Source organism: Antechinus flavipes, chromosome 6 (genome assembly GCF_016432865.1).
Source record: "Antechinus flavipes isolate AdamAnt ecotype Samford, QLD, Australia chromosome 6, AdamAnt_v2, whole genome shotgun sequence".
Taxonomy (NCBI): Eukaryota; Metazoa; Chordata; class Mammalia; order Dasyuromorphia; family Dasyuridae; genus Antechinus; species Antechinus flavipes.
In genome coordinates, this window is record NC_067403.1 from 199,891,383 (window position 1) to 199,917,278 (window position 25,896).

General features: G+C 38.2%; 1 protein-coding gene across 1 annotated transcript in view; it reads left to right on the forward strand.

The window, feature by feature from the left end:
* The window catches only part of M1AP (meiosis 1 associated protein), a 97,604-nt gene that overhangs the window by 946 nt on the left and 70,762 nt on the right, over window positions 1-25,896 (forward strand). Inside the window, exons 2-3 of the mRNA XM_051964312.1 lie at window positions 15,110-15,295; window positions 18,675-18,858. Of these exons, the coding sequence (XP_051820272.1) occupies window positions 15,110-15,295; window positions 18,675-18,858 (370 nt within the window). The remainder of the gene's footprint in view (window positions 1-15,109; window positions 15,296-18,674; window positions 18,859-25,896) is intronic.

Below are 25,896 nucleotides of genomic sequence, written 5' to 3' on the forward strand. Positions count from 1 at the left end.
TGAGCATTGGTTTAAAAAAATAGCCATAAATACGATCAGAACTTATATGTTGACATATTAGAAATGTATAGAAATTCTATAAGGAACTTGATGAAACCTTCTTGATTAAATTAATATGTGCTTTTAATACAACTAACTTAAAAACAGGGAAGGAGACAAAAAGTATGCTGAAAATATATCTCAAGAGTAGGAAAAGAAAGGACAGATATTTATTGTACCAAATCTGACACATATATCATGAATAAAGTCTTCTAAAAGATAGCACTATCAATCAAACATCAAAAAAATCACAAAAATGACATTGATTGTATCTTAAGAAACAAGAAACAGCTGGCTACTGATGTGGAAATTATTTCTGAATAAGCTTTCTGTGTACATCAGCTTGTTAGGGCAAAGATCAAAATCCATACCCAAATGAAGAAAGAAGGAAAATGAGAAGATATGGTGTATAATTAAACCAGCAGCAATCTTGCTTATACAAACTACTGATACTTGTTAAAGAACAGACATTCACACAGATTATCATCATTTCCTAAGGAATTTTAGCTCATGTAAACAACTGAACAGCAGTCCAAGACAGGGTTGTTGAAGGTCCATGACCCTGGGGTTCTATGAATAGATTACAGGGAATCCATGGAGTTGGATAGGAAAAGGTTTTATTTTTATTTCAATATAATTTGTATCTATTTTTATGTATTTTAAAATATTACTTTGAGAAGCAGTCCAGAGGTTTTGCCAGCCTGCCTAGAAATTACTTTAATGAGAAAACATTTGATTTCCTTGCTAAGCAATAAGATATGGGAAGAGGAAAGCAAAAGCAATTCAAAATATAAAAACAAAATCTTAGGTAGAAGGATGGTAGAAAATCACACACAGTATCACTTCGTAAAAAAGCAATAATGATGGAAGGAAAAATGAACTGATGCAAAGCTTATCAAGCAACCCAGTTAATCCAGGTTCATCTGAAAGTGCTTAAGAATTGAATTTGGAAGATAAAGAACAGATAAGACAAAGTTATTATAACCAATTAATTCAGCATTACTGTGGAGACAACTACAGTTGGACTCCAGCATTACAGTCTTTTTTTGTTTCATGAAAGAATGAAAACAGAGAAGATTATAAACTGGACCAGACCAGCAGCACATGGAGGGGCTCTGTGCTATGGGCAGCACAATTGTGAGCACATCGATGAGCCTCTTCTTAAAGAAAATGGAAAAGTACCAAACGCTCTGAAAAAGTCTAAAAGACATTGTTCTCCAAAAAAAGAACTAAGAAATTATATCAATAATACTGAGCCTTAAACCTACTTTCCCTGTAGGCAAAATCTTTTTAGCATCATGTACACATGTAACAAATGAGCAGGTTTATAGACATATTTTTGAAAATGACACTCTATACTAAACCATGTCTTCATAGTCATACAAGTGACTGAAATGTCCAAAGAATACAGCATCCCACTGTGCTTATTTGTTGACTATTTAAAAAATAAGTTAAAAAAAAAAGTAAATGATTCACACCACAAAATTTTGATTGATGTAATGATAAACCAAGAGGCCAAAAGAGTGAAAATGAAACATACCACTCACCTGCTGACAGAGGTGGTGATGAGGTTGTCAGATGGCACAGTGATTAAAATACAAGACCATGAGTGAGCAAGACGTGAGTGCAAATCCTGTCCTAGACACTTACTAGCAGTGTGATCCTGGGCAGGTCACTTAACCCCTGTCTGCCTCAGTTTCCTCATTTGCAAAATTGGGATAATTATAGCATATACTTCATTGTAAGGATAATACTTGTAAAGTACTTTTATAAAGCATTTTGTAAATTCTAACTGTTATTGTTATTATATACTTTCAAACATAGCTAATCTGGGAATTTGTTTTGCTAGACTCTGTATTATAGACTTTATTTTATGGGGTTTTTTTGGTTCTATTTTGAAAACATTAAAAGTGGGAAAGATAGGAGGGATGATTAATATTTTAAAATGCTTGTTAATTGAAAAATAAAAATAACAAACTATTAAAAAATGTCACTGCAGCTTGCAAAAATTCAGTACTTATAAAATAACCTATAAGATATGACCTAATGACCATAACAATACAGTAGAAGTTCATTCTCTTCCATTAACTAAAAGGTGACAAATCCTGTACTACAAAAATGGACCTGAGAATATCCTAGAAAATGCATCAAATAAATTGCTGAATAGGCAAAAATCTTTCTCACAATCTCCTAAGAATAATATTTATCCATAAAAATTTAAGAGCAATGTTTTTGTAATTGCTGCCATATAGAATACTCATCCTTTCCAAGCTATGTGAAATGAAAAACTTTTAAACTACAGAGACTTAGTAGAAGAAAAAAATGAGTGGGAAGAGTATAAAGTGTATATTATCCTGTCTTCCTTGCTCCTCCTAGAGTTGTGCCAGAGATGCATTCACAAAGCTTCCAGACAATGAGCTAACATTTGATTTCAAAAAGCAATCATTCTAACCATTCATGTAATAATCTGGAGATCATTAAATTTAATGAGCCTCATTGCAATCTGTCTCTGGACCATTTCTACCTGAACTTCCCCAAATGAGAGAATAAAATAATAATAATAATAGTAATAATGGGTTTATCAAATGCTTTACATGTATTATGTATGTGTATGTATATATATGTATGATTTACATGCAACATTTTATTTTTGCAACACTTCCTGTAAATTAGTTTCTACAGGTATTGTTAACAAAAATATAGACTTAACCTTCCTGTGGGGCAACTAGATGGCAAAGTGAAAAGAGCACTGGGATTGGAGTCAGGAGGATTTGAGTTCAAATCCAGACTCACTCACATATGTGACCCTGGATAAATCACTTAACCATGTTTGCCTCAGTTTCCTCATCAGTAAAATGACCTGGAGAAAAAAGTGGCAAATTATTCCTATACTTTTGTCAAGAAAACCCCAAAAGGTGTCACAAGGAGTTGCATGTGACTTAAATGACTCAACAACGACAAGAAACAGCCTTTCTCTGAATAAGATTCTGAATCCCACAGTTGAGAAAGCCTGCCAGAAGTCATTTAGCCCATAGCTCATTAGAAGGATATTGATTCTATTATTGAAATCTTCCATGATAGAAAATTTCTCTTTTCCCTAGGCGACCTATTCGTGTATAGTCTGAATAGCATCATCATACATTCTGCATTTTTTGGCATCAGTTCTCCTGACCCCAGGAAAGAGAAACAATTTCTTATTTTTGTTATTAATTTTAATATTTCAAATATCTGTAACTTCTTTGTCAGGTGAGTTTCTACTGCAAAAAATCTATATTCCTTCTCCATCTCAGTAAAATTTCTTGAATTTCGATGACCCCAAAGTGGCCAACCCTTCTAGGATTTGGCTAGACTGTTCCTTATGTGACAAAGAACCCTCACATCTTTCCAAAATGATAGAACCTGCCAGATCTTGCCTCTGATGGCATAGCTTTTGGGAGCCAGGGTTAATCCCTACACTACAATTTGGTATTAGGAAAGGATGTCAATGGAGACCTGTACTATGAAGAACAAAAGTAACTTATAACACATCTGGAGCCTATTGCTGCAAGTGCTCTAGAAACACAGTACTTTATTATTGTCCTTGTTTGATGTGCCCCAGGGTTGGGGTGGTGTAAGCGCTAGAAAGTAGTGAAAACCCCAATTCTCCAGCTTTTGACCCCCAGTAATTTAGTGCTCCCCTGGCAACTCTGCCCATGTTTCTGTGAAGTACAATCGAAGGGGTTGTTGGAAAGAACTGGAATAAAAAAATTCAGAATCCAGGCTCTAAGATGGTTCTAAGTATACATGCTCCATCTGACTATAATGAAACATTCTAATCTCCAGGGATGTCAAAATGATCAAATCCAATTGCTCACCTCATTGCCCTCATCTCAAAGAAGGGAAACCCATTTCCTAGATTGATCAATTAATCAATATATATTGAGCCAAGTACTAAATAAAAACTAACAGCCTCATGACAGTATGCAAATTATAAAAGAGAGATTGACCTGCTTAGGAATAGGGATAATTTGCCAGGGAGAGACTCTCAGAAGATTCTACTCCCATTGATGGTTAAGAAAAAGGAAAGTCACTATTGCCTCCAAGTAATAGTAACTGTTGGCACACATCCTGCTTTTACAAGCTCCATGTTCTTTTCATGTGGTTGATCGTCTGGAATTCCAGGGTATTTCAGAAATCTCCTTTTATGTCTCTATTTTCTGTGGATTCTAGATTTCATGAATGTTAGTTATTTCTAAACCCTGGGTCTAACTATAATTGTTCCCTTGTATCACAAATGGAATGTACTGTTTGGGTGGGATCTGGGGTGGGAGGTGTCAGTGTCAAGAAATGACAGGATTTGGGTTCTTAGAGTTCGTGTCTCACTTAGAGTGGCTTGAAAAAAAGAAAAAGTTCAGTCAGGTGTCAGTGAAACCATTACAGCAGGAGCCAGGTGACTCATTTGGCTGCACCTATACCAGCAAAACCCACGCTTCTTTGTCCAGCCAGGGCTTCAGGACTACACAGGGAGCAGCTGGCTTTTTACACAAATGTGTCCATTCATGGAGGCCTTCTGCCCACAGCTTAAAACTAGGCCAGTTTTAACAAAAGAATACCCTTAGCTTCAGAAAGTATTTACTTCTGTTCTCCCCTGGGGCCCTCACAAAGCTTGTTTGTCTTTGTTGGATCAGGAAGGATTGTTAACCAGGGATTTACTGGGAAGAGCTGTCCCCTTTTCATTACACAGTCAAGGAGGAAGGGTGTGGAATCCTTCAGTTCTGAAGACATGAATCCCATGTCTGGTCTGAAGGATGTCTAAAGCATGTTCTTATTGCAAAGAGAAAGGCAAATTCAGTAGCATCCTCATTCCACCTCACAGACAACACATTATATGGGAAAAGCAACAAAATTAAAGCTTGGATTCTTATCCTTGCTCTGGCTACCTCTGTGGCCCTGGACCAGGTAACCCTCTCGGAATTTCAGTTTCCTGCTCTACAAACTAAAGTACTTACCATTCAGAGCTCAGAAGGCTGTTAAGGAGAGCACTTTGTAAAACATTAATGCTTAAAGAACCCATCATTCCATTGGTATGAATGACTAATAAAGAAATACTGTTCTCCAAAAGCATTTACTTCTCTTCTGTCTTAGGGATCTGCTACAGCAGAAGGTTAAACATCCTTGTTGAGTCAAGAATGATTACTCATTCCCAGGGACTGACCAGAAAGAGCTTCCCTAAATCCCTCCACTGATGCTTATCACAACTCTTTTATGACTCAGTAGATGGTCTTTGAGTAAAAATTGAATCACCCTGAAATCATGAATCTCTTTGAACTTAATTAAGCTGGTCCTCATATGATAGTAAGGCAATTTACTACTATGTATGTATTTGACTTTCCAGACTGAATTTTCATTCTGTGTTGTACAGTGGAGAAAGACCTGAACAAATCTGATTTCTAATCCAACTTTCAATATAGCTTCATTTTCTCATTTGTAAGATGGAAATAACACTTGTGTAAGAAGGGTTGATTATGTTTAATGTATATTGGATTACTTGTCATTTAGGGAAGGGGAGGAGGAGAAAGAAAAATTTGGAATACAAGGTTTTCTAAGAGTCAGTGTTGAAAAATTACCCTGCATATGCTTTCAAAATAAAAAGCTTTAATAAAAAAGAGGGGCTGCAAGTGAAAAAAAAGAAGGGTTGATAAAAGGAGTTTCATGATCAATGTGATGAGCTTCCTAATTTATTTGATAAAGTTATAAGGTATGAACTATATGGAGACTTTAAGTAGGAATAAATAGAACAGGAAGGAGATTCTAATACTTTCTTTAGAGAATATAGGTGTGCCAAATAGCATTGTGTTGAGAGAACAGGAAATGGGATCTTGATTGGGTTTAAGGAACTGGGATTTTCTTCAAATGATTGGCTGGCTGAGATCCAAGAGGACAAACTCATCTCCCAACAGGCAAAACGATTTTGATCAATCCAATAAGTCTTCATTCATGAGAACAACTGACCTTTAAAGGAGAGCAAGAGACCAGAGCAAATTTGTATGTATAGGAATGGTTGACAGCAATAGTACTTGAATAGTTCCTCCTGATCCCTTCAGGATCTAGTAATGGTTGCCTTGGGACAAAAATACACAGTAGTTATATGGCTTGAAATAAAAGATCTTGAAAACAGACTTTCCTAGTCCAAATGACTGCAGCATCCAGGACATTAATAGGTTTGATATCATCGGATTGAGATCATAAAATTGATCATGAAACTCCCCTAATCCTCATTCATCCCCCCCCACTTAAATATTTGCTGTTCCAGAAATTAAAACTAGGATTTCTTCAGACACATTGGATCATGTCCCAAATTCTGAGTTTCTGCATAAGACTCTAAGGATTAAAGAGGAACTAGTAATTGTTCTTTTCTTTACTGACTTTTCCAATGCCTTGCACTAATAGCCTAGCAATGTGTCTATGAGGCATAATTTTTAGATACTCACATATTCCCCGTTTAAGAATTGTTCCTGGAGTTTATCATTAAATTGCTCACTTAAAGACTAATTGAAGGTCAGAGCTTCAGAAAAGTAGATCTGGGGAATGAACAGAAGTTGAGGGTCTGAACTCTGAAGTATGTCTACACACCTGTCAGATTGGCTAAGATGACAGGAAAAGATAATATTGGAGGAGATGTGGGAAAACTGGGACACTGATACATTGTTGGAGTTGTGAACAGATCCAACCATTCTGGATTGCGATTTGGAACTATGCTCAAAAAGTGTGGTGATCTTTCTCTTCTTTAAAATATATATAATATGAATGGTTCTCTCTGGGAGAAAGCAGGTTTCTCAGGGAGGTTTTCTGGAGGCAGCCTTAGTATCAGTTCAGATCAATAATTACCCCAAATGCAGCCAGCTGGTAAAAATACAAATGTTTATTTCTCCTTCCAAGTCTTGTCTCTTTCCTTGGGCCGGGATAGCTAGATTCTTAGAGGCCTGTCTCTCTACTCAGTTCTGAGAGCTCCTACAGCTTTGTCCTTTGCCTCTGCTCGCTTCAGCCTCCAGCCAGCACAAAGATGAATCTGTCTCTCTTGCCTTCCAAAGTAATTCTCTCCTGGCTCTAGCTCAACTCCGACTCGTGGCTTCTTCTGACTTGACACTCCCCTCTCCATGTAATTTGGCTGAATTCTCCCACTGGGCCTCTGCTTTCTTCTTATATACCAGAGAGAGGGATTATGGGTTTTCTCCCATAGTGCTCTCTGGCCCTAAGAGCTTCAAGGGAGGTGTGAATTCACAAAGTTACAAAGTTTACTTTGTGAATCTCCCATACTTGTGAACTCCAATGAGTAAAGGTGTAAACACAAGCATTGTATTAATTAGTTTTACTTAGTTCCTTGTTTCAGGTTCTGGCCCAAAACATCTTCTTGTAAGATCAGATCAATAATCTATCAACTCTAATGAGTTAGCAGTTTGTAAAGATTCCAACATCTCCCCCTTTCTTTTGTTTTAGAACATAGGGTGGTCATGACCTCCCTGACTTCTCAAGGAGGTGAGAATCCCCCAAAAAAGGTGATTACGCCTTCCCTGACACCTCAGGAAGGGAGATGAAAACACCAAAGGAAATAGGAAATCAAATCAGATTAGCAGGTTTCTGAAGGGGTACACATAAATCCATCAATATGGGCCAGAACTTGAAACAGATATACATGGTATACATAAACTCATCAATATGGGAGGCATTACACATGATCAATATAACACAGGTTAGTAGTATGTAACAAATAACATGAATCAACATGAAAATTTAAGTACTGCAACAGTCTCATCAACAATTTTTCATCTCAAGAAATCCAATGATTCTTGCAATTATATAAACTACATAAGCACATAGCAATATAACACAGACTAGTAGTAATGTAACAAATAACATGAATCAACCTGAGAATTTACACATGTCCATAAGTCCTAGAAATAGTCCAAAAGGATTCCATTGTCCATTAGTTCATGTGCCAGGAATCCAATAGTTCCTGTAAGCTCTGAAATACTGCAATAGTCTCATCAACAATTTTTCATCTCAAAGAATCCAATGATTCTTGCTGGTTTTTCAAGAAATAAAGCAGTCTCATCTTGTGTTAGGAAATCCAATGATTCCTGAAGATTTTAAAAGTCCTTTTAACAGTCTCATTGTCAGCCATGCTCTTTCAGTAGTGAGCACAATCAGCAACAGAACCACCCAATATTTCTTGGGTCTTCTCCTTTGTTTCAAGGGTCTGCTCCATCTCTCTGTGATGGACAAGGCGAATGCGGCTCATTGGCAAACATCTGCTTCCTTCTCCACCTGTAGAGATACAAGCAAACCCTCTCCCCCAAGCAGTTAGCCTATCTGGTCCCTTCCATTCACCACTTTCTGGGTGTCTCCACATCACCTGGCGATTATCTAAAGATAGTGGAGCTGCTCGCACTGGACACTGCCCTTCCAGTGGGTTATAAAACCTGTCTGCAGGAGCCAGTGCATCTTTATCAAAGATTTAAAAATTAATGGTATAGAGAACTAAATTTAGAAGTTCTCTAGGGTTACCTGTAGCTCCCCCTTTCTTTTGCTTTTGGAGGAGCATCTCAATGTCTCTGTTTCTTCTTTCTACGATTGCCTGACCTTGAGGATTAAAGGGTATGCCAGTGGTGTGTAAAATCTTACACTGTGCACAAAAGTGTGCAAAATGTTTAGAAGCATATGCAGGTCCATTGTCTGTTTTCCTTGCTTGTGGCACACCCATAATTGCAAATGATTGTACAAGGAATTCAGTGATCACTCAGACTGTCTCTTTTGCTGCTGGTATGGCAAAAGTGAATCCTGAAAAGGTGTCTACCACAACGTGGATAAAAGACAGACGACCGAAAGATTTATAATGGGTCACATCCATTTGCCAGATTTCATTGGGTCTCAAACCACGAGGGTTCTTCCCTGGAGGGAGCGTAGGAGAGTGGAAGGGAAGGCAAGCTGTACAGCTTTTTACTATGCTCCTAGCTTCCTCTTTCATTATCCCAAATTGTAAACACAAAGCTCGAGCAGCCTGATGGTATTTAGAATGGGATTCCTGGGCCTCCTGAAATAAAGGTGTATTGGCCAACAGAGTTAAAAGGCTATCTGCCTATCAAACTGTGCATTCCTTTTGATCCAGTAGTGTTTCTACTGGGATTATTTCCCAAAGAGATCTTAAAGAAGGAAAAGGTATCCACATATGCAAAAATGTTTGTGGGAGCCCTCTTTGTAGTGGCCAGAAATTGGAAATTGAATGGATGCCCATCAATTGGAGAATGGCTGAATAAATTATGGTATATGAATGTTATGGAATATTATTGTTCTGTAAGAAATGACCAGCAGGATGATTTCAGAGAGGTCTGGAGAGGCCTACATGAACTCATGCTGAGTGAAGTGAGTGAAGTGAGCAGGACCAGGAGATCATTGTACAACAACAATATTATATGATGATCAATTCTGATGGACATGGCCCTCCTCAACATTGAGATGAACCAAATCAGTTCCAATTGTTCAGTAATGAAGAAAGCCATCTACACCCAGAGAGAGGACTATGGGAATTGAGTGTAGACCACAACATAGCATTTTCACTCTTTGTGTTATTGTTTGCTTGCATTTTTGTTTTCCTTCTCAGGTTTTTTTTTCTAGATCCGATTTTTCTTGTGCAGCAAGATAACTGTATAAATATGTATACATATATTGGATTTAACATATATTTTAACATATTTAACATGTATTGGACTACCTGCCATCTGCTGGGGGGAAGGAAGGGAAAATTTGAAACAGAAGATTTTGCAAGGGTCAGTATTGAAAAAATTACCCATGCATATATTTTGTAAATAAAAAGCTATAATAAAAAAAGTTGAGGGTCTGACTCTAATAAATAGCAAAAATGTTCCAGATATAATGAACAACATTATAGTTAAAACACACACCCCTCCTTTGTTTTAACAATTGATAAACTACTGGCATGTACGGTATATTTCATATCAGTAGGAAATATTTTTATGTTGTCTCTAATGTTTAGGAGGATTGTGTTTTGTGAGTTGAGAGAGGTAGTACCAAGATGGAAGAATAATAGAAAGAAATATAGCTCTGTAAGTCCTCCACAAAAAAAAAAAATCACTAGAAAAAGTCATAGTGAGTCATTTTTCCAGCCTAAATGAGGATAAGGAGATAATTGTCATCTGTGGTCTAGCTGGTCAAAAACAGCTGCACAGAGCACTTCAACATAGGGTCTGAAAAGGGGACAAAGATGTACACCAGGGCAAGAAGAGGCCCCAGAGCTATACAGAGGGTATACACATGCAAGAATGGGGGTGCCACCTGACTACTTCAGTTCTCACTACTCAGCTCCAGGTCACAGATGGACTGAGAAGGAGACCTGGGGCTAAGAGTAGCAATTTAGGATAGAGAGCGCTATACTATCTTATGAATTTGGAGCAAGCTTAGCAATAAATCTGGAAACAGCAGAACAGTAGTCTCAGTCCCAGCTTCCAATCCACCCTGAAGCCTGCATCTGATTAAATAGGGCAGGAAGCTCAGACCAAAAGACAATTTTGCAGTTCTGTTACTTTGAAGTAGCAGAGCTTTCCAGCTTTCTGACAGTAGCTGATTCCAACAATAATCTATAGGAACTCCAAACAAGAGCAAGCTCACAGATGCGTTACTTAGACTAAACCTCAGATCAGGAACTTGCAGAATTCAGACAAGAGTGTCATCAATCAGACTTTGTCCTGGATCAGGTCATTTTGGGAGCTCTGTAAGCCTTTAGGTCTCCAGTCTAAACTGTCCTTGAGATCCTGGAATAGCATAACATTCAATGACCCTAAGAAAGTAGTAGAATGGCCAGTGCAGATATTCCCTTCAGAAAGTGCACAGAGCCTGATTATCAAGTCCAAAGTTGGAAAGCAGGCTGAAAAAAGGAACAAATAAAGCCTTAAGGAAAAACACTCTTGGGCACAAGTTCAACTAGAACTCTTGGGGAAATGAAGTAATAATTTGTTTTTTTAATTAAAAGTCATTTTAAATCAAATGAGAGTGTTAAAGGAAAAATGCAAAAGAAATGAGAACTGTTGGGGAGATAACTGGAAAGAAAATTAACAGCTTGAAACAAAAGGTGCAGAATTTTACCTATTCCATGAAAAATATTAAGGGTCATAAGTTAATTATTCCATGAGACAAAAAAACCCCATTAAAATCAAGTCAAAAGATTGAAAAAAATAGAACAAATGTAAGATGTCTCATAGAAAAAAAAGCAAATGATTTTAAGAATAGATTGAGGAGAGATATTTGGTCTACTTGAAAGATATCTAGGATAAAAAGAGCTTACTAATCAATCACATTTCAAGAAATCATAAAACTGCCCACCAAAGGGCAAAATAGAAAAGAATCCATTGATCGCCTTATGAAAGAGACCCCAAGATGAACATTCCTAGAAATGTTATAAATGAAATCCAGAGCTTCCAGGTCAAAGAAAAATATTACAAGCAACCAAAAAAAAAAAAAGAATTTTAAAGTACTGAAGAGATGATCACACACAATTTAGCAGTACCACTGAAAGGAGCAGAGAGCTTAGACCTGGATATTCCAAAATGTAAAAGATATAGACCTACAACCAAAACTAATACCTAGCATAACTGAGTATACTCTCCAGTGGAAACAAAGGAATCTTGAATGAAAAAAGAGGATTTCCAAACATTCTTGATGAAATGACCAAAGCTGCATAGAAACTTTGAAATACAAGCACAAGAGTCAAGAGTTATTTGAGTAGTGAGTTTTATATCAAGGCAAAATCTGTCAACAAGAAGACAAAGATTTCAGTCTCTTCCCCGATTCCTGGGACATAGAGAACTATATTACAAAGTAGAGTATAATTAGATAAAGGTAGGTCAGAGGCAGATTGTGAAGGACTTTAAATACTAGAAATAAGTTCATATTTTTCCCTGTCAGCAATAGGGAGCTGTTGAAAGTTTTTTTTTAATGGATATATGTCATAATCAAAAATGTAAATTGTACTAACAGACCAGTGGTTTCACAGATATAGAAACTCCCTTTATCAGCAAATCAGCAACTGCCTTGTACGTGTAGACTTAGAGATTGCTTCAGATGGTGAGAGCTTAAGGGATATGACTAAGGTCATGTAGCTAGCATGGTGGAGGCAAGGCTTGAAGCCTTTTCTCTGTCCATTACATGAATTCTCCTGCTATAGAGAGTTTACTTTAGGAGCTTGCTCTGTGAAGGACAGATGAGGGCTGAGGCTAGAGGTAGAAAGACCAGTCAGGAGACTTTTAAATTAGTCCAGGAAGAAGTAGTGACCACTTGAAGCTTGATGGCAGCTCTGTGTTTGGAGAGGAGATAAATACAAATTCTGTGCAGGGGGAATTGACTTGGAAATTAATTAAATGTAGAAATAGAGGAGAAATTCAAAGAGAACACCCCCAAGCGTGGTTACTAGGAAGATGATGGTGTCAGCAAGGGAAAGAAGCAAATTGAGAAAGTCATGTTTATGTAAAGGACTGCTTGCCATCTGGGGGAGGGGGTGGAGGGAGGGAGGGGAAAAATCGGAACAGAAGAGAGTGCAAGGGATAGTAAAGTAAAAAATTATCCTGGCATGGGATATGTCAATAAAAAGTTATTTTAAAAAAAGACATCAAAGATACCAAGATTATCCACTGCATTCCCCCCCCCCCAAAAAAAAAAGAGAAGGTCATGTTTAGAGTTTAACAGAGTCCTATTCTAATGCCTCGTCATGGGGTGGCAGTGACTCTGGGTTTTTGACATCTGTACCATCAGAGCATAAGCTTTGTTAATTAAATTTTATTTTATTTCTTTCCCTCCTCCTTCCCCCATTGAAAAGAAAAATCTCTTTAACAAAGATACATGGTAAAACAAAACAAATTCCCACATTGGCCAAGTCTAAAAACATGTCTTTTTTTGCACATTGGGTCCCTTATCTCTGTTGGAAGATGGGTAACATTCTTCATTAACAGTTTTCTGAAATTATGATTGACCATTACATTGGTCAGAGTTCTTAAAAGTTTTTCAGAGTGTTCATTTTTACAGTGTTGTTGTTACAGTATAAACCGTGCTCCTAATTCAGAGCCCAAGTTTTGCCAGTTCTTCCCAAGCTGGAAAGGCCCTGAGTACAGGCTCTTGGCAGACTTTTTGAAGAATGAAGTTTGCACAGGATCATCTCTAAATTGGCCACAGGATGATGAGTTTTTCAGCTGCAGCATTTCCTAAATTGTAGAGTTTTCAGCTTGTGTTATTAGAGGGAATACCCACCCAACGAAATCACCAATCTTTAAAAGTAAGCTTTTGGAGTTAGTCTGCTCCGAAATTGAGCAAAAGGCTGTTAACTCTGGAAGAAATCTGAAAGAGCATCTAGTTCAACTCCCTCATTTTACAGAAAGAATTTGAAGTACTGAAGAACCACAGTCAATTTCACATGGTTTGGCAGTTCCATTGAAGAGGAACAGAGAGCTTGGACTTTGATCCAAAAGGTAAAAGAAATGGCTCTACAACCAAGACTAATACTTAGCACAACTGAGTATGACCTCCAGAGGGGGGAAAAAAGAATCTTAAATGAAATAGAGTACTTCTAAGCATTCCTGATGAAATAACCAAAGCTGCATAGAAACTTTGAAATACCATCACAAGAGTCAAAAGTTGCTAAGTGTAGTGAGTTTTGGTGGGGCTTTTCTAAGTCAAGGCAAAAAGAAGTACTCCAGTCTCTCCCTGCCTAGTCCTTGGACACAGATATCCATAATACAAAGTCTCAGAGATATAAAGGCTTGTCCACTGCCACATGGCAAAGAGTAGAACTAAAAGCTGTCCCCAGATCTTGTCTTAAAGTCTGATACTTTTTCCATTGTTACTATTACATTGCTCCATAATTTGCCTATTTTTAATCTATTTGCCTTGTCTCTCCCAAGATGACTATATGCTATTTGTTGCAAAAATTGTCATACTTTCATTCATTGAACAACCATCTGTTAAACACCAACTTTTGGGTAAAGTAGTGGTTTTTTTCTGTACCTGTCAAATGAAGATGGAGACAAAGGTGGGCTAGGTATGCATTTATGTGATTTAATTTAAGCAGAGAATGATATTGGCCAATTCCCCAAATAACTCTTCCTACCTCCCCATACTAATACTTGGAATTTTTCTAATGAAACCTTTCTTTCATAATGAAAGTTCACTTTTAGAATGAAAATGTTAGTGTAGTGGGAAAAAAAAATTAGAATATCTGGATTCAGATTTTTGTGTTTAGCACTTACAAACCAAATGACAATGAGCAAGTCACTGATTATGCCTTGGTTTCCTCATCTATAAAATGAGGTAGTACTTATACTGTCTATTTCATAGCATGATAGTTAGGAAAACACTTTGTAAATCTAAATATGCTATATAAATATGAAATGTGCCCCTTTAGAGAGTAAAGGCATTCAGTTAAATTCATATTCTTATGCAAATTACTTTTATCAGATCCTTTTCTAAGAGCAGGTTTTGGATAAGGGGAGAGCTAAGAAGAGAACAGGTCTGTGTATTGTATGTGAGGTTTGGTTGCCTGTATAATAAAGTAAGCATCCCTACCTCCAACCCTGCCTTGATGATTGTGAATGGGATAGAATACTATGAACTCAAATAAACAGCTTAGAATTAGAGGTGAATAAAATCTCCTTTTTCTAGGAAAACACCTAAGGGAAAGTAAGCAGAGAGAGTCAGTGTTTGGCCTGAGGAGAAACAAAGAAAATCATTTTTAGGGGACAGCCCTGCAAGTCAGCCAGATCTCTCTGAGCAGATGCCCAATGGTCGTAATTCAGCTGCTCTGAGTTACTGATGGAGAGAGAGGGCTGGACAGTACATGGGTTTCCCTGTTCTTGGTAACCCTGACCAATGAGGTCCTGCTGACCGTTGGACTTGCTTTCTGGGACAGTAGTGGGTGATCCCTTCCTAGGCAGGTGTGGCAATTCAGACTAGACATTGCTAACCCTATTTTGAAAGGAACTGTTTTTACTTGGTTGGGCAGTCATGGTTTCTAACTTTTATTCCCACTCTGCAGCAGGTGAAAGGGAACTTTGTGCGACTACAAGCCTGCATCTCTGAGTTGCGCCTGGTACCAAGAGAAGGGGCTTTCCCAGCCCAGAGATCCTGTCTGAATCTGGCGGTGCAGGATGGGCTCCAGCAGTTCAAACAGTACAGCAGGCACGCGATGACAAACGCAACTCCAAGCAGCTCTTCGCTGGAGGTAAAGGATGCTGGCTTCCAGGGCACCCACTCAGAGGCAGTCTGCCAGGTTTTATAGACATTTTACATAGGATCACAAATGTTATACCGTTTTTGGTCGTTCCCTAAATGTTCACCTACATGAATCTCACTTCCCTAGCTAAGCTCTGAGCTCTCTAAGGGAAGACACTGTCATTTCCTTCCTTCAAAGCCCCGGTAGCATAGTCTAACATAGGGCTAGTTAGGCAGTAGTGATCTGAAAAATCCAAGTTGAATTGGAATTAAATTGTGTACACAACCCACAGTCAAATTTGACCTAAAACTGCAGTCCTATTCCTGGACAGATCTCTGGTGAGGTGTCCATCAGATTGGTATATTTGTCCTGAGGCCCTCAGGATTTGTTAATACTCGTAGTCAAATCTTGACATTGGAACAACCGATATGACTTTTAGGATCAGCTCAATATTGAAATTAGCCAGAAGCTGACATACACACTTCTTTAGGACCTGAATCTGTCTTGGTGATAGAGGTATTCAAGAAGTAGCAGTTTTTCCAGGAAACTAAAAGAAAAAGTAGTCTCATTTCCTCCTTCTTGCTCATTATCACCCAAAAGTGTGTGTTGAATGTCACGGAGATCTCTCCAGACCAATCTTGAGACACAGTAACAGCAATGATGAATGTATGCTGGACACGCAAATAGCAGAATAAAACTATACAAATAAGACTTAAATGAATAGTGAAGTAATTGTATCATGTAAAGATCAAGGATACATACCTTTAGGTTGGAAGGATTGAGGGAAAGACATTGTAAGAGGGGAAGAACATTGGATTTCTGAGCCCAAATTGAGTTGGGTGGTCTCTATTATACACCTGGAACTTTTACTTTCACGTTCCCTGTCTAACCCCCTCTCCCTCCTGTTACGCCTCTCTTTTAAAAGGTGAGAGGGGGGAAGGAAAGAAAAAAGAGATTTTATTTCTAATGACTTATTTGGGAGAGGCAGGTAGATCAGCCAGCTTTCATTAGGTACTTTTTTATTTGATAGAACTCAGTTGAAGGAATTGGTAGTTTCCTTCTCTCCCTCTCCCTCTCTCTTCCTCCCTCCCTCTCTCTCTCCCTCCCTCCCCCCCAGTCTCTTTAGTTTACTTAAGTTTCTACTTAAAATCTAAGTAGAAATAAATTGATGGCATTTCAGACAGCATCATGAGATACTCTTCTGACAGACAACAAAAAGGATGTAGAAGAACAGTGTAAATAAAGTTTCCACAGAGAATCAACAAAACTCTGGCCAAATACAGCAGTGAAAATTATATCATCCTGGCAAAATTTAAGGACAAAGCACTGTCCTATTAACAGCCAACTTGAAGACTCATTTTTTGGAGTGTACTTTATCTGGATGTTGTTCTGGTGGTGTTGGGAAGTGCTTTCTGGCACCAATTTTAAAAAATAATGGCTTAGTGGAAAGAGCTCTGGATTGAGGGTCAGGCATCCTGGGGCAAACTCATATGAGCTAAGGGTCAGTGGAAAAATCATTTCATCTTTCTGCGAGTCAGTTTCCTCCTCGGTAAGATGATGCTAAGGATACTTTCCCCATCCACATCACAAGGTTATTAAGGGAAAAGTACTTTATTAAGTGCTTTAGACTCTCAAGGCAGCAAGGACAGAGCAGAAGTCATCACTCCAGCCATCCTCCCCTGTCAGGAAGCTTCCATCACATCATCTGCATCCTTCAGTTTCTTCTGAAACACCTCCACACACATCTCCTCAAGCAGCCGATTCCACTTTTGTACAGCCTTGATTCTAGTAAGTTTTGCCTTATGTTAACCCAAATTCTACCTTTTAAAAATTTTCCCTCATTGGTATTGATTCTGCCAAGCAAAGCAAGGTTAATCCTGCTTCCTGTGAGAGTCATCCAGCTACTTGGAGTTCTCTTCCTCCAGCTAAACATACCCCATTCAATTAATCAAGTCAAATCAAAAAGCAATTATTAAATGCCTATTGTGTGCCCTACATGCTAGGGATACAAAGAAAGACTTAAAAATTGTCTCTGCTCTTAAGGAGTTTATAGCCTAAGGACTATAGGGAAGCTAACATGTAATTAACTATGTGAAAACAAGATATCCATAGGATACACTGGAAATATCAACAGAGGGAAAACTAAGGGGGACCAAAAAAGCCTTTCTGTTGAAGGTGAGTTTTTTAGCTGGGACTTGAAGAAGGTTGTGGAAACCTGGAGGCTGAGCTGAGGAGGAAGAGAATTCCAGGCATCAGGGCCAGCCATGAGCATTGCTTTGAATTGGGAAATGGAATTTTCTGGGCAGAGGCTAATGGCATTGGATCAGAAAATATATGGAGGAGAGGAGACCATTAAGGAGACAGGAAAGGCAGACTAAAAATGGAATGGATAGCTTGGAATCCCATCACCAACCTCACTTCTCTTCCCTGGATGCAACCCAGCTTGTCATAAGATTATAGGATTTGGAACTCACCAAGGGAACTTATAGTCATTTGGTGCTACCCTCTCATTTTACAAGTAGAGAAACAGACCAGAGAGATATAAGAACCCAGCAGAGGTCATGTAGGTATCAGGTAGCAGAGCCCAGATAGATTCAAATCCAGGTCTGCTGTAAGGTCTTCCGCTGAATATTAGGGAATGCCCATTTGTACAATTAGTCCTCAGATCTGTTATTTGCTGAAGGCACCAAAAATAATCATAATGATGATAGCTTACATTCATGTAAGGCTTTAAACTTGCAAGCATTTTATGTATTTTTTTAATTGGAGTCTTAAAACAATCCTGTAGGACAGCTACTCTAGTATTGTACCCATTTTACAGATAATGAAATAGACCCAAGAGGGCTTGTCCATGGCCACCCAGCTAATAACAATTGAATGGGATTAATCGGCCTTGGCACTCTACCTTTCATGTTAGTCAAAGAAGGCTTTTGTCCCAGGATGTGCAACTATCTGGAAAGCTGCAGCAGAGGTTAATATTTCTAACAAGAATAGGAACAATCCCAGTCAAACTGAGGGAGAAGTGAGCCTGAAAGAATTCAGAATAAAAATAAAACACCCACCTCTAGGGGATAACAGATAAGCTACCTCCCTCCCACATGGAAGAACTACCTTCCATCGCACTCAGAGAGAAAGAGTCCAGCACTTCCCACCTTCTCCACGCCCAGCCCACCATCATGGTGATTTCCTTTCACCTTCCAGGACAGATTCAGACTGTTAGTATCTACTTCTGTAGGATGAAAACTTGAATCAATACTTTTAACTTCACCCTCTCCTAGCTACCTCATTTTCTGGCAAACTAAATACTTTCCTTTCATATTCTTCAGAAATATATGAGGCAGACGAGAGGAAATATCCAGTCCCTGATGATTTCTGGCTTTTTCTTCAGATTACAGTGCTGACTTGCCAGTCTGGAAAAGAGATTGTTAAACAGCTGGAGAGAGAGCTACAAGACAGAGACACAGTGAACCTCCGGAGACTGCAGGTCATAGAGATCTCAAAGGGAGACATCCTGGAGGCCCCGGACTCCCCATGTCACAGTTTAGCCCCTGCTGAAGAGTTTAGCCCTGATGGTGAGTATGGAAGGAAAAGGTGACATTGGCTGGGAGCCAGCATTGATGGATGCAACCTCCCTGCATCTGTGGGATGGGCCCTTTGGCTTTGGTCCTGGTTCAGAAAAGCTGGGTTGTGACTTTCAACTTTGCTTCATTTCCGCTCTTACTTCTTCATTATTTCAGTGGTAGTCATGGCTGTATTCATGGGCACACAGAAATATCCTATTTTAGAGCTGGGATATACCATAGATATAAACTAGCTTAATGCTTTCATTCTAATGTTAGGAAATTGAGGTGCAAGGGAGGGAGGGAATTGTCCAAGACTCTCCCCAGGGAGGACAGACCCAGCCTCTTCTGATTTCTTCTTTTTGTTCTTTTCACTATTAAAGGATCAAAGACTTAGAAAGAGAAGGGGCTTTTTATCTGGGCTAACCCCCTCATCTTACATTTGAGGGAACTTACATTTGAGGAACTTACATTGAGGGAGGATCAGAGAGATAGCTCAGAAGTGGATGGGGATCCTGGCCAAGGTCTATGTGAATTTGTTGCTTCCCCATCAGCAACCATTATTGAGATCAGCAAGCATATCCATTGAGTGCTTACAGTGTGTAAAGGAAGGATCTAAAAGACTTCCAATCTAGGTAGGAAGACAGGACACAGAATACAGAGCTGTAGGGCAGCCAAGGCTAACTGCCCAACAAATGGTTTGGCTAGTGCTGACAACCAGGCAGGAGGCCTCTTGGACACACCTTCTTTGTCAGCAATATCTTTTCTAGGTCATCCTTGTCCCTGCTTCATAGAACAAAATGGGGATTATAACTCCATGGTAAATCATGAACTGATTTTCAGTTTGTAGTGTGGTAGTTCTCAAAATATTTCTTTCTTTGTGTCTTCTCTTGTTTTACAATGAATTTCTTTAGCTCTTCTGTTAGCCTTCTTTGAGAGTTTATCACAGAAAGAGAGGGTTCAAACTAAGGTATTGAACAAAAAAGTAGAAAATGTATTCTCACCTAAGAGTTTTGTCATTTTCTTAGAAAAAAATATATATGGATATATAAATACTCTTAGAATCAAAAAAGAAGAGTGATTCTTTATTGATGGCTTGTTTTTTCCATATAACCCAATTCTATTGTCATATTTCCATTGATTGAATCTAAGGCCTTAATGAAATCCAAAGCTCATCAAAAGAGAATAACCTAATCATCCACACTGGAAAAATAAACTGAAGAAAAAAATACCTGTTACCCAGATCATGATGCTGTACACAGATAGCCCACTGAGACAGGTTTTCAGTAGGTCCATCTTAGATAAATGCTGTACATGTACAGGAGGAGAGCATACTGTTCCTTTGTTATCATCAGTCTCATTTGCATGAGTGGTCTACCTCCCAATTTCCACATTTGGCAAGAGTTTTGATGAAGAGGGAGATGATAGAATGGTGAGTCTGTTCATGGGTGAGAGATTAAACAAGAACAAATGTAACATAACCGGTTTCCTTTTGTGTAACATTAAGAAGTTTATTCAGTGATCTCCAGGGAATCTTCCATTCTGAATTTCTACATTATTAAACTAAATACATTTTATCTTACATATCAGTAAATATACTGATCACTGAAAGCCATTTCTGGTGAATTCAATTGCAAGTTCATGAAAAACACATTTGATTTTGCCTCCAAACTGGACTGAATCTCATCCTTTCCTTTTCTGCTTCATGCATTCTCAAAGGCCATCCCTTATGCCTGCAATGTATTCCCTCCACAGTGAAGAGCACCTGCTCTGGAGTTAGAGGACTTGGATCTAAATCCCACCTCTGATACATACTGCTTATGTAATGTTCAGCAAGTCACTTAACCTCCTCAAGCCTCAGTTTGACCATCTGTAAAATCACAGTTGGACTTGATTGCCTCAAGCCTCTTGAGCTCTATGATTTTTCCTTCATGGTTTAATTTCGATTCTAAGATACTATTTCCTCCATGAAACTTTCCCTCCTCAAATTAAAAAAAATTGTTATTCTGAATTTCAAAAATACTAACAAATATGAACATTCTCATATTACAAAGAAGAACTGGAAAAAGAGAATTATGTTTGAGACTCATCATTTAGAGTGTGGTTTTTGAACTAGTTCCAGGCTGCCCTATTTTCTGTGTTGCCCTCTGATCCCCATTGGGTTTTCTCTGTTAATTTTTTAAAACATGTTTCATTAATGTGCTTTTGAGAGGAGGATCTTACTTCCTTGCCTCAATGTGAATTCTTCATCCTTAAAAAAAAAAATACCCATATAACAAGTTAACATAATTGAGCAAAATAAATCCACACATTAGCTGAGTCTAAACATTGCATGGGTTTTTTTTCCCCCATACTTCTAATCTTTCACTTTTGGATCAAGAGATAGGAAGCAGAGGACCTTCATAGGTCCTCTGGTCATCATTGGTCATTTCATTCAATGTTGTGGTCAGTGTATAAACTGTTCTCCTAATTCTGCTCACTCTGTGTCAGTTTATATGAGTTTTCCCAAGTTTTCCTGAATCTATCCCCTTTAATATACTTTTGTAAAACAAAAATATTCTATTATATTTATACAACAGAATTTGTTTAGCCATTCCCCAATGAATATTCCCTTAGTTTCAGTTCTCTTTTACAACAAAAAAAGGCATCAACCAACAACAAATGAGATCATGTGTTAATTAAGCTTTGCAAAGCTTAAAGTGCCTAAATGCTAACTATGATGATAATTATAGTACATATGGGTCTTTCCTTTTTTGCATTTTTTTTGGGGGGGAAGCTCTAAGCCTAATCGTAGTATGCCCGAGTAAAAGGATTTACACAGTTTAGTGACTGAGAATTTAGTTCTAAAATGAGCCCTACAATTGTTGGACCAATTCATAGCTCTACAAATAGATCGTTAGTGTCCTTGTTTTTCCACTTCTCTGACATATCATTTCCTTTGAGGGGGAGTGGGAGGAGGAGCCATCTTAAATGTGTGAGATGAAACCTCAGAATTGTTTTGGTATGCATTTCTTCTATATTAATAATTTAGAGCATTTTTTTTTCCTGTGGTTGTTGATAATTTGCTTTTCTTTTGACAATTTCCCATTCCTATCCTTTGATCTTTTAATCTATTGGGGAATGACTTTTGTTCTCACATATTTGGATCAGGTTCCTAAATCAAATCTTTATCAGAAAAACTTGCTGCAAAAATATTTTCTTGGTTATCTTTTCATTGTACCAGTATTGGTTTTTTGATTTCATGTGATCAAAATTGTTTTCTATCTTGTCCCTATTCTGTCTTTCATCAAGAGCTCCACCCCATACCTGTGATTGGAAAAATTATCTCTTTCCTTGGTTCTCTAATTGTTTGTCATATAACCTTTTATATCTAGGTCATGTATCCATTTTAGGCTTATTATGTTATACAATTAAGTTGTTAATATAAATCTAATTTCTATCAGATTGCTTTCCAGTTCTCCAAGATATTTTTTATCAGATAGTGATATCCTTATCTTGTAGTTGGGATCTTTGGGTTTATTGAACACTGGATGCGATATATTTGCTTCTGGAGCTTGTGTTCCAAATGTGTCCCACTGATGAACTTTTTCAATCTTTAACCAATGCAAAGAGTTTTGTTATTTATTGTTCTATACTATAGTGTGAGGTCTAGTGTTCTTAAATTTTTTTAGGGAAGACATCCATAAAAATCTTTCATCTTACCTTATATCTAGATTGTAAATGGCTTGAGAATAGTGCCTTGCAGAGATTAGGTGCTGAAATAAATATTTGTTCAGTTGAATAGAATTGTGATTGCTGGATCAAATCACTAGAAGATGAGCAGAATGAATTCCTTCCTTTCATCTCATTCCAACATTTGGATGTAGGTGAAATCAGGTATACAATAAATATCAAGGATGGTCTTGAATGGGACAGGGAATCTTACTGGAAGGGGGTATATAGAAGACATGCTTTGGAGATGGAGGCAGAAGAAGATGAAAGTAATAGGGTAAGCAGGTGGAATATAGGCTAACAGTAAGGATTTGAGTGTCAGTGGGTAGCTTCTCCCCTCCAATCCTGGTCCCAGCTTTCTCAGAGTGTGTGCACTGAATGAGTCACGTCTCCAGGAAGGCAGCTATATGTGATTGCCTTTGAAGTGAGGAAGTGGTTACAGCACAGCTTTCTCAGAACACTTAACTGAGGGAGAGCTTTCTTTTCCCAGTGGCAAGGAAATCAAACCAATTATATCATATTCTGCTGCCATATCCCTTTACCCAACTGGTCTTCTCAGCTAGTTCTGCAGTCCTAAACTTGCTTCCAGCCTGCCATGGATCTGCTTGCCAAAAACTTCTGACCAGGATCTTTGGATTGGATCCCTGGGCTCTCCTTACTCCCTTCCCCAAGCAGTTCCATAAAACTGATCTATAAAAGCATCCTAGGGATGCTCCTCTCCTTCCAAGATGATCAATAGCTCTCTTTGACTGCCATCGCCCTGAAGTTTATCCCAGTAAAATCTTCCAAACAAAATTTAGGTTGGGCTTTTGACTGGTTTTCCCAAAATGTTTTTTAGCATGTATCTGAGCATATGACTTCCTTACTCAGCCAACTCCTGTTGCCTCTAAGGACAAAATATAAACCCTTCTGTTGAGCCTTTAAATCCCTTCCTAACTAGACTCCCAAAGGATGCCCATTATTCTCTTGTATTCTTCATTCCAGCTCAGCTGGCCTTTTCTCTGTCCCTTATGCAAAATGCATTTCTTCTATGATTTAGAGTATGTTTTTTCTTGTGGTTGCTGATGACCTGCTTTTCTTTTGAGAACTTTTTATTCCCATCATTTGATTATTTATCTATTGGGGGATGACTTTTGTTCTCACATATTTAGAATAGGTATAACCTTTGCAAATGCTCCATCTCTCATGTCTATGCCTTTGTGCTGGCCACCCCACATCTGGAATGTCCCCTCTCCCTACCTACTTCTGATTAGTTAGTTCCCTGTCTTCCTTCAGAGTAGCCAAACTCCATCTTCTGCATAAAGCTTTTCCTGCTAGTGTCCCCCTCTTACACCATGTTGTTTAGTTGTTTTATATATGTTCACTTTATAATTATGCTGCATTGTTTATATGAGTACTTAGTTACCCTCATATTAGAATAGAAGCTTCTTGTGAGTAGGATTCTTTCATTCTTCGTACTTGGTATCCCTAATATCTAGCTCAGTACCAGGCACGTAGTAGGTGCTTCATAAATACTTATGAGTGGATTGGTGTGGGTAACAGTTCCCACTCTCAAAAAAATTAATCAATGTAGACTATGGCTATTCTAGGTATGAGACAGCTTTTTATTTTTTCCATCACAAAAAAACATGCATAAGACATGAAAAATTCAAAGGCACACATGAATAGATAGGAAATATAAAACAAATGAGCCGTTACGTTTATTAAATTTATCCAGAAGGTAATGATACTTTTATCCTGCACAAACATTCCCCATTCACCTTGGATTTATACTCACATCAGTGACAAGGAGGATTAGCAAAGTCAATGGTTTAATCCTCCAGCTGTACTTCAACTACTAGAAGAGTGCTATGAAAGAAATCTCAGTGCCCTCCTCTCAGACTCAGGAACTCTTGAATTCAGGATTACTTCCAGAGTGACCTTCGTGGCTGGAAAACAGCCATTTGCAGGAGTGACAATCTGTGACGTGCTCAGAAGAAGAAATAGAAAAGCAGAAGAAAGCATTTCAGAACTAAAAATCCAGAAAATCCAGTCTTAGACTTGCTGGGCAAGCATAGATTGGACCCACCATTTGTTTCTCTCCCAAATCGCCATTTTTTGCTCTTAAGGGAAAAGGAAAGAAAAAAAATCCTCTTCCTTCCCTTTTTCCTTGATGCATTTTAATCTGAAAATCCAAATAGGTAAGGAAAGTTATTTGCAAAAAGGAGTTTAAAAAAAAAATGACAGCCTGATTCAAAGCTCATTCTTCTAGATCATGAAGATGTTAGTTCTTCCAGCACTTGTCCATCCTTTTGTGCCCTACCAACCAATGTTTAGAAGGCAAATGTAATTCCATAAGATTAATCACAGAGTTGTTCTTGTGCCCTCGAAGTAGGCAAGTAGTATATATGTCTGCAAATCTAGCTTGCTAGAAGATGTTCTCACCCAGCAAAGGTTCATGTCCTGTAATCACACCAAGTTGATTGGAAAATTCATCAAATTGATTCATCAAATCAGGTTCCCCTCTTGGCTAAGATTAAGGCTATATTTCCAGAGCCAGTCTTATCAGTTCTTCTGTTAATCATAATTAGCTCCTTGAGAACTGGGTCTGTATTGTCTCTATAGTTGTATCATCAGCAATGCGCACAAGATTTTATGTAATATTCTTTAGAGTTAGATGCTACACATTTAGAGTAAATACTGATGAGAAAAAAAATTGAAAAAGAGAAGACATGATTGGAAGATAAGAGTCATCACTTGAAGAGAGGTGTTGGAACAAATATTCTAGGAGGTATAAGTAGAAATTCTGTCCCCATCATGGAATGAATCTTTCAGAAATGTCTTCTAACCCAGTGTATGATGTGCAGCTCTCCAGGCTCATTACATGCTCCTTATGCTAATAGAAAAAGTCAACAAAGCTATTACTTGGCTCTCTCCAAATTTCACTTGTTCTCTGTTGCTTTTTATAGTTTTCTTGTGCAGACCAGAGCCCATGCATAATTAACGCCTCCAATGAGTTACTGATATTAAAATCACAGACAGAGTTATCAGGGATCAGAGTTATCAGGAGATTTAGGAGCCTGATCAGCTCAAAACAGGGACAGCAAAAAAGATGGGAAAAGGCAAGAGATTATCGGATATTCTGGTAAAGGATTCTTTGTGTCTACTAATTGTATCTGGTCATTAATGAAGGGAGCTAGGCAGATGGTAAGAGAGGAAATCTGATGGGTGTAGCTACATCTAAATAACCTCCAGGGCCTCTTCAAGTTCTAAGATTCCTGAGTCTAAACTAAAAGGAACCCTTTCAACCAGATCCCTGATAAGTTATATATGAGTTAAGTGACTCACCAGGGAGGAAGG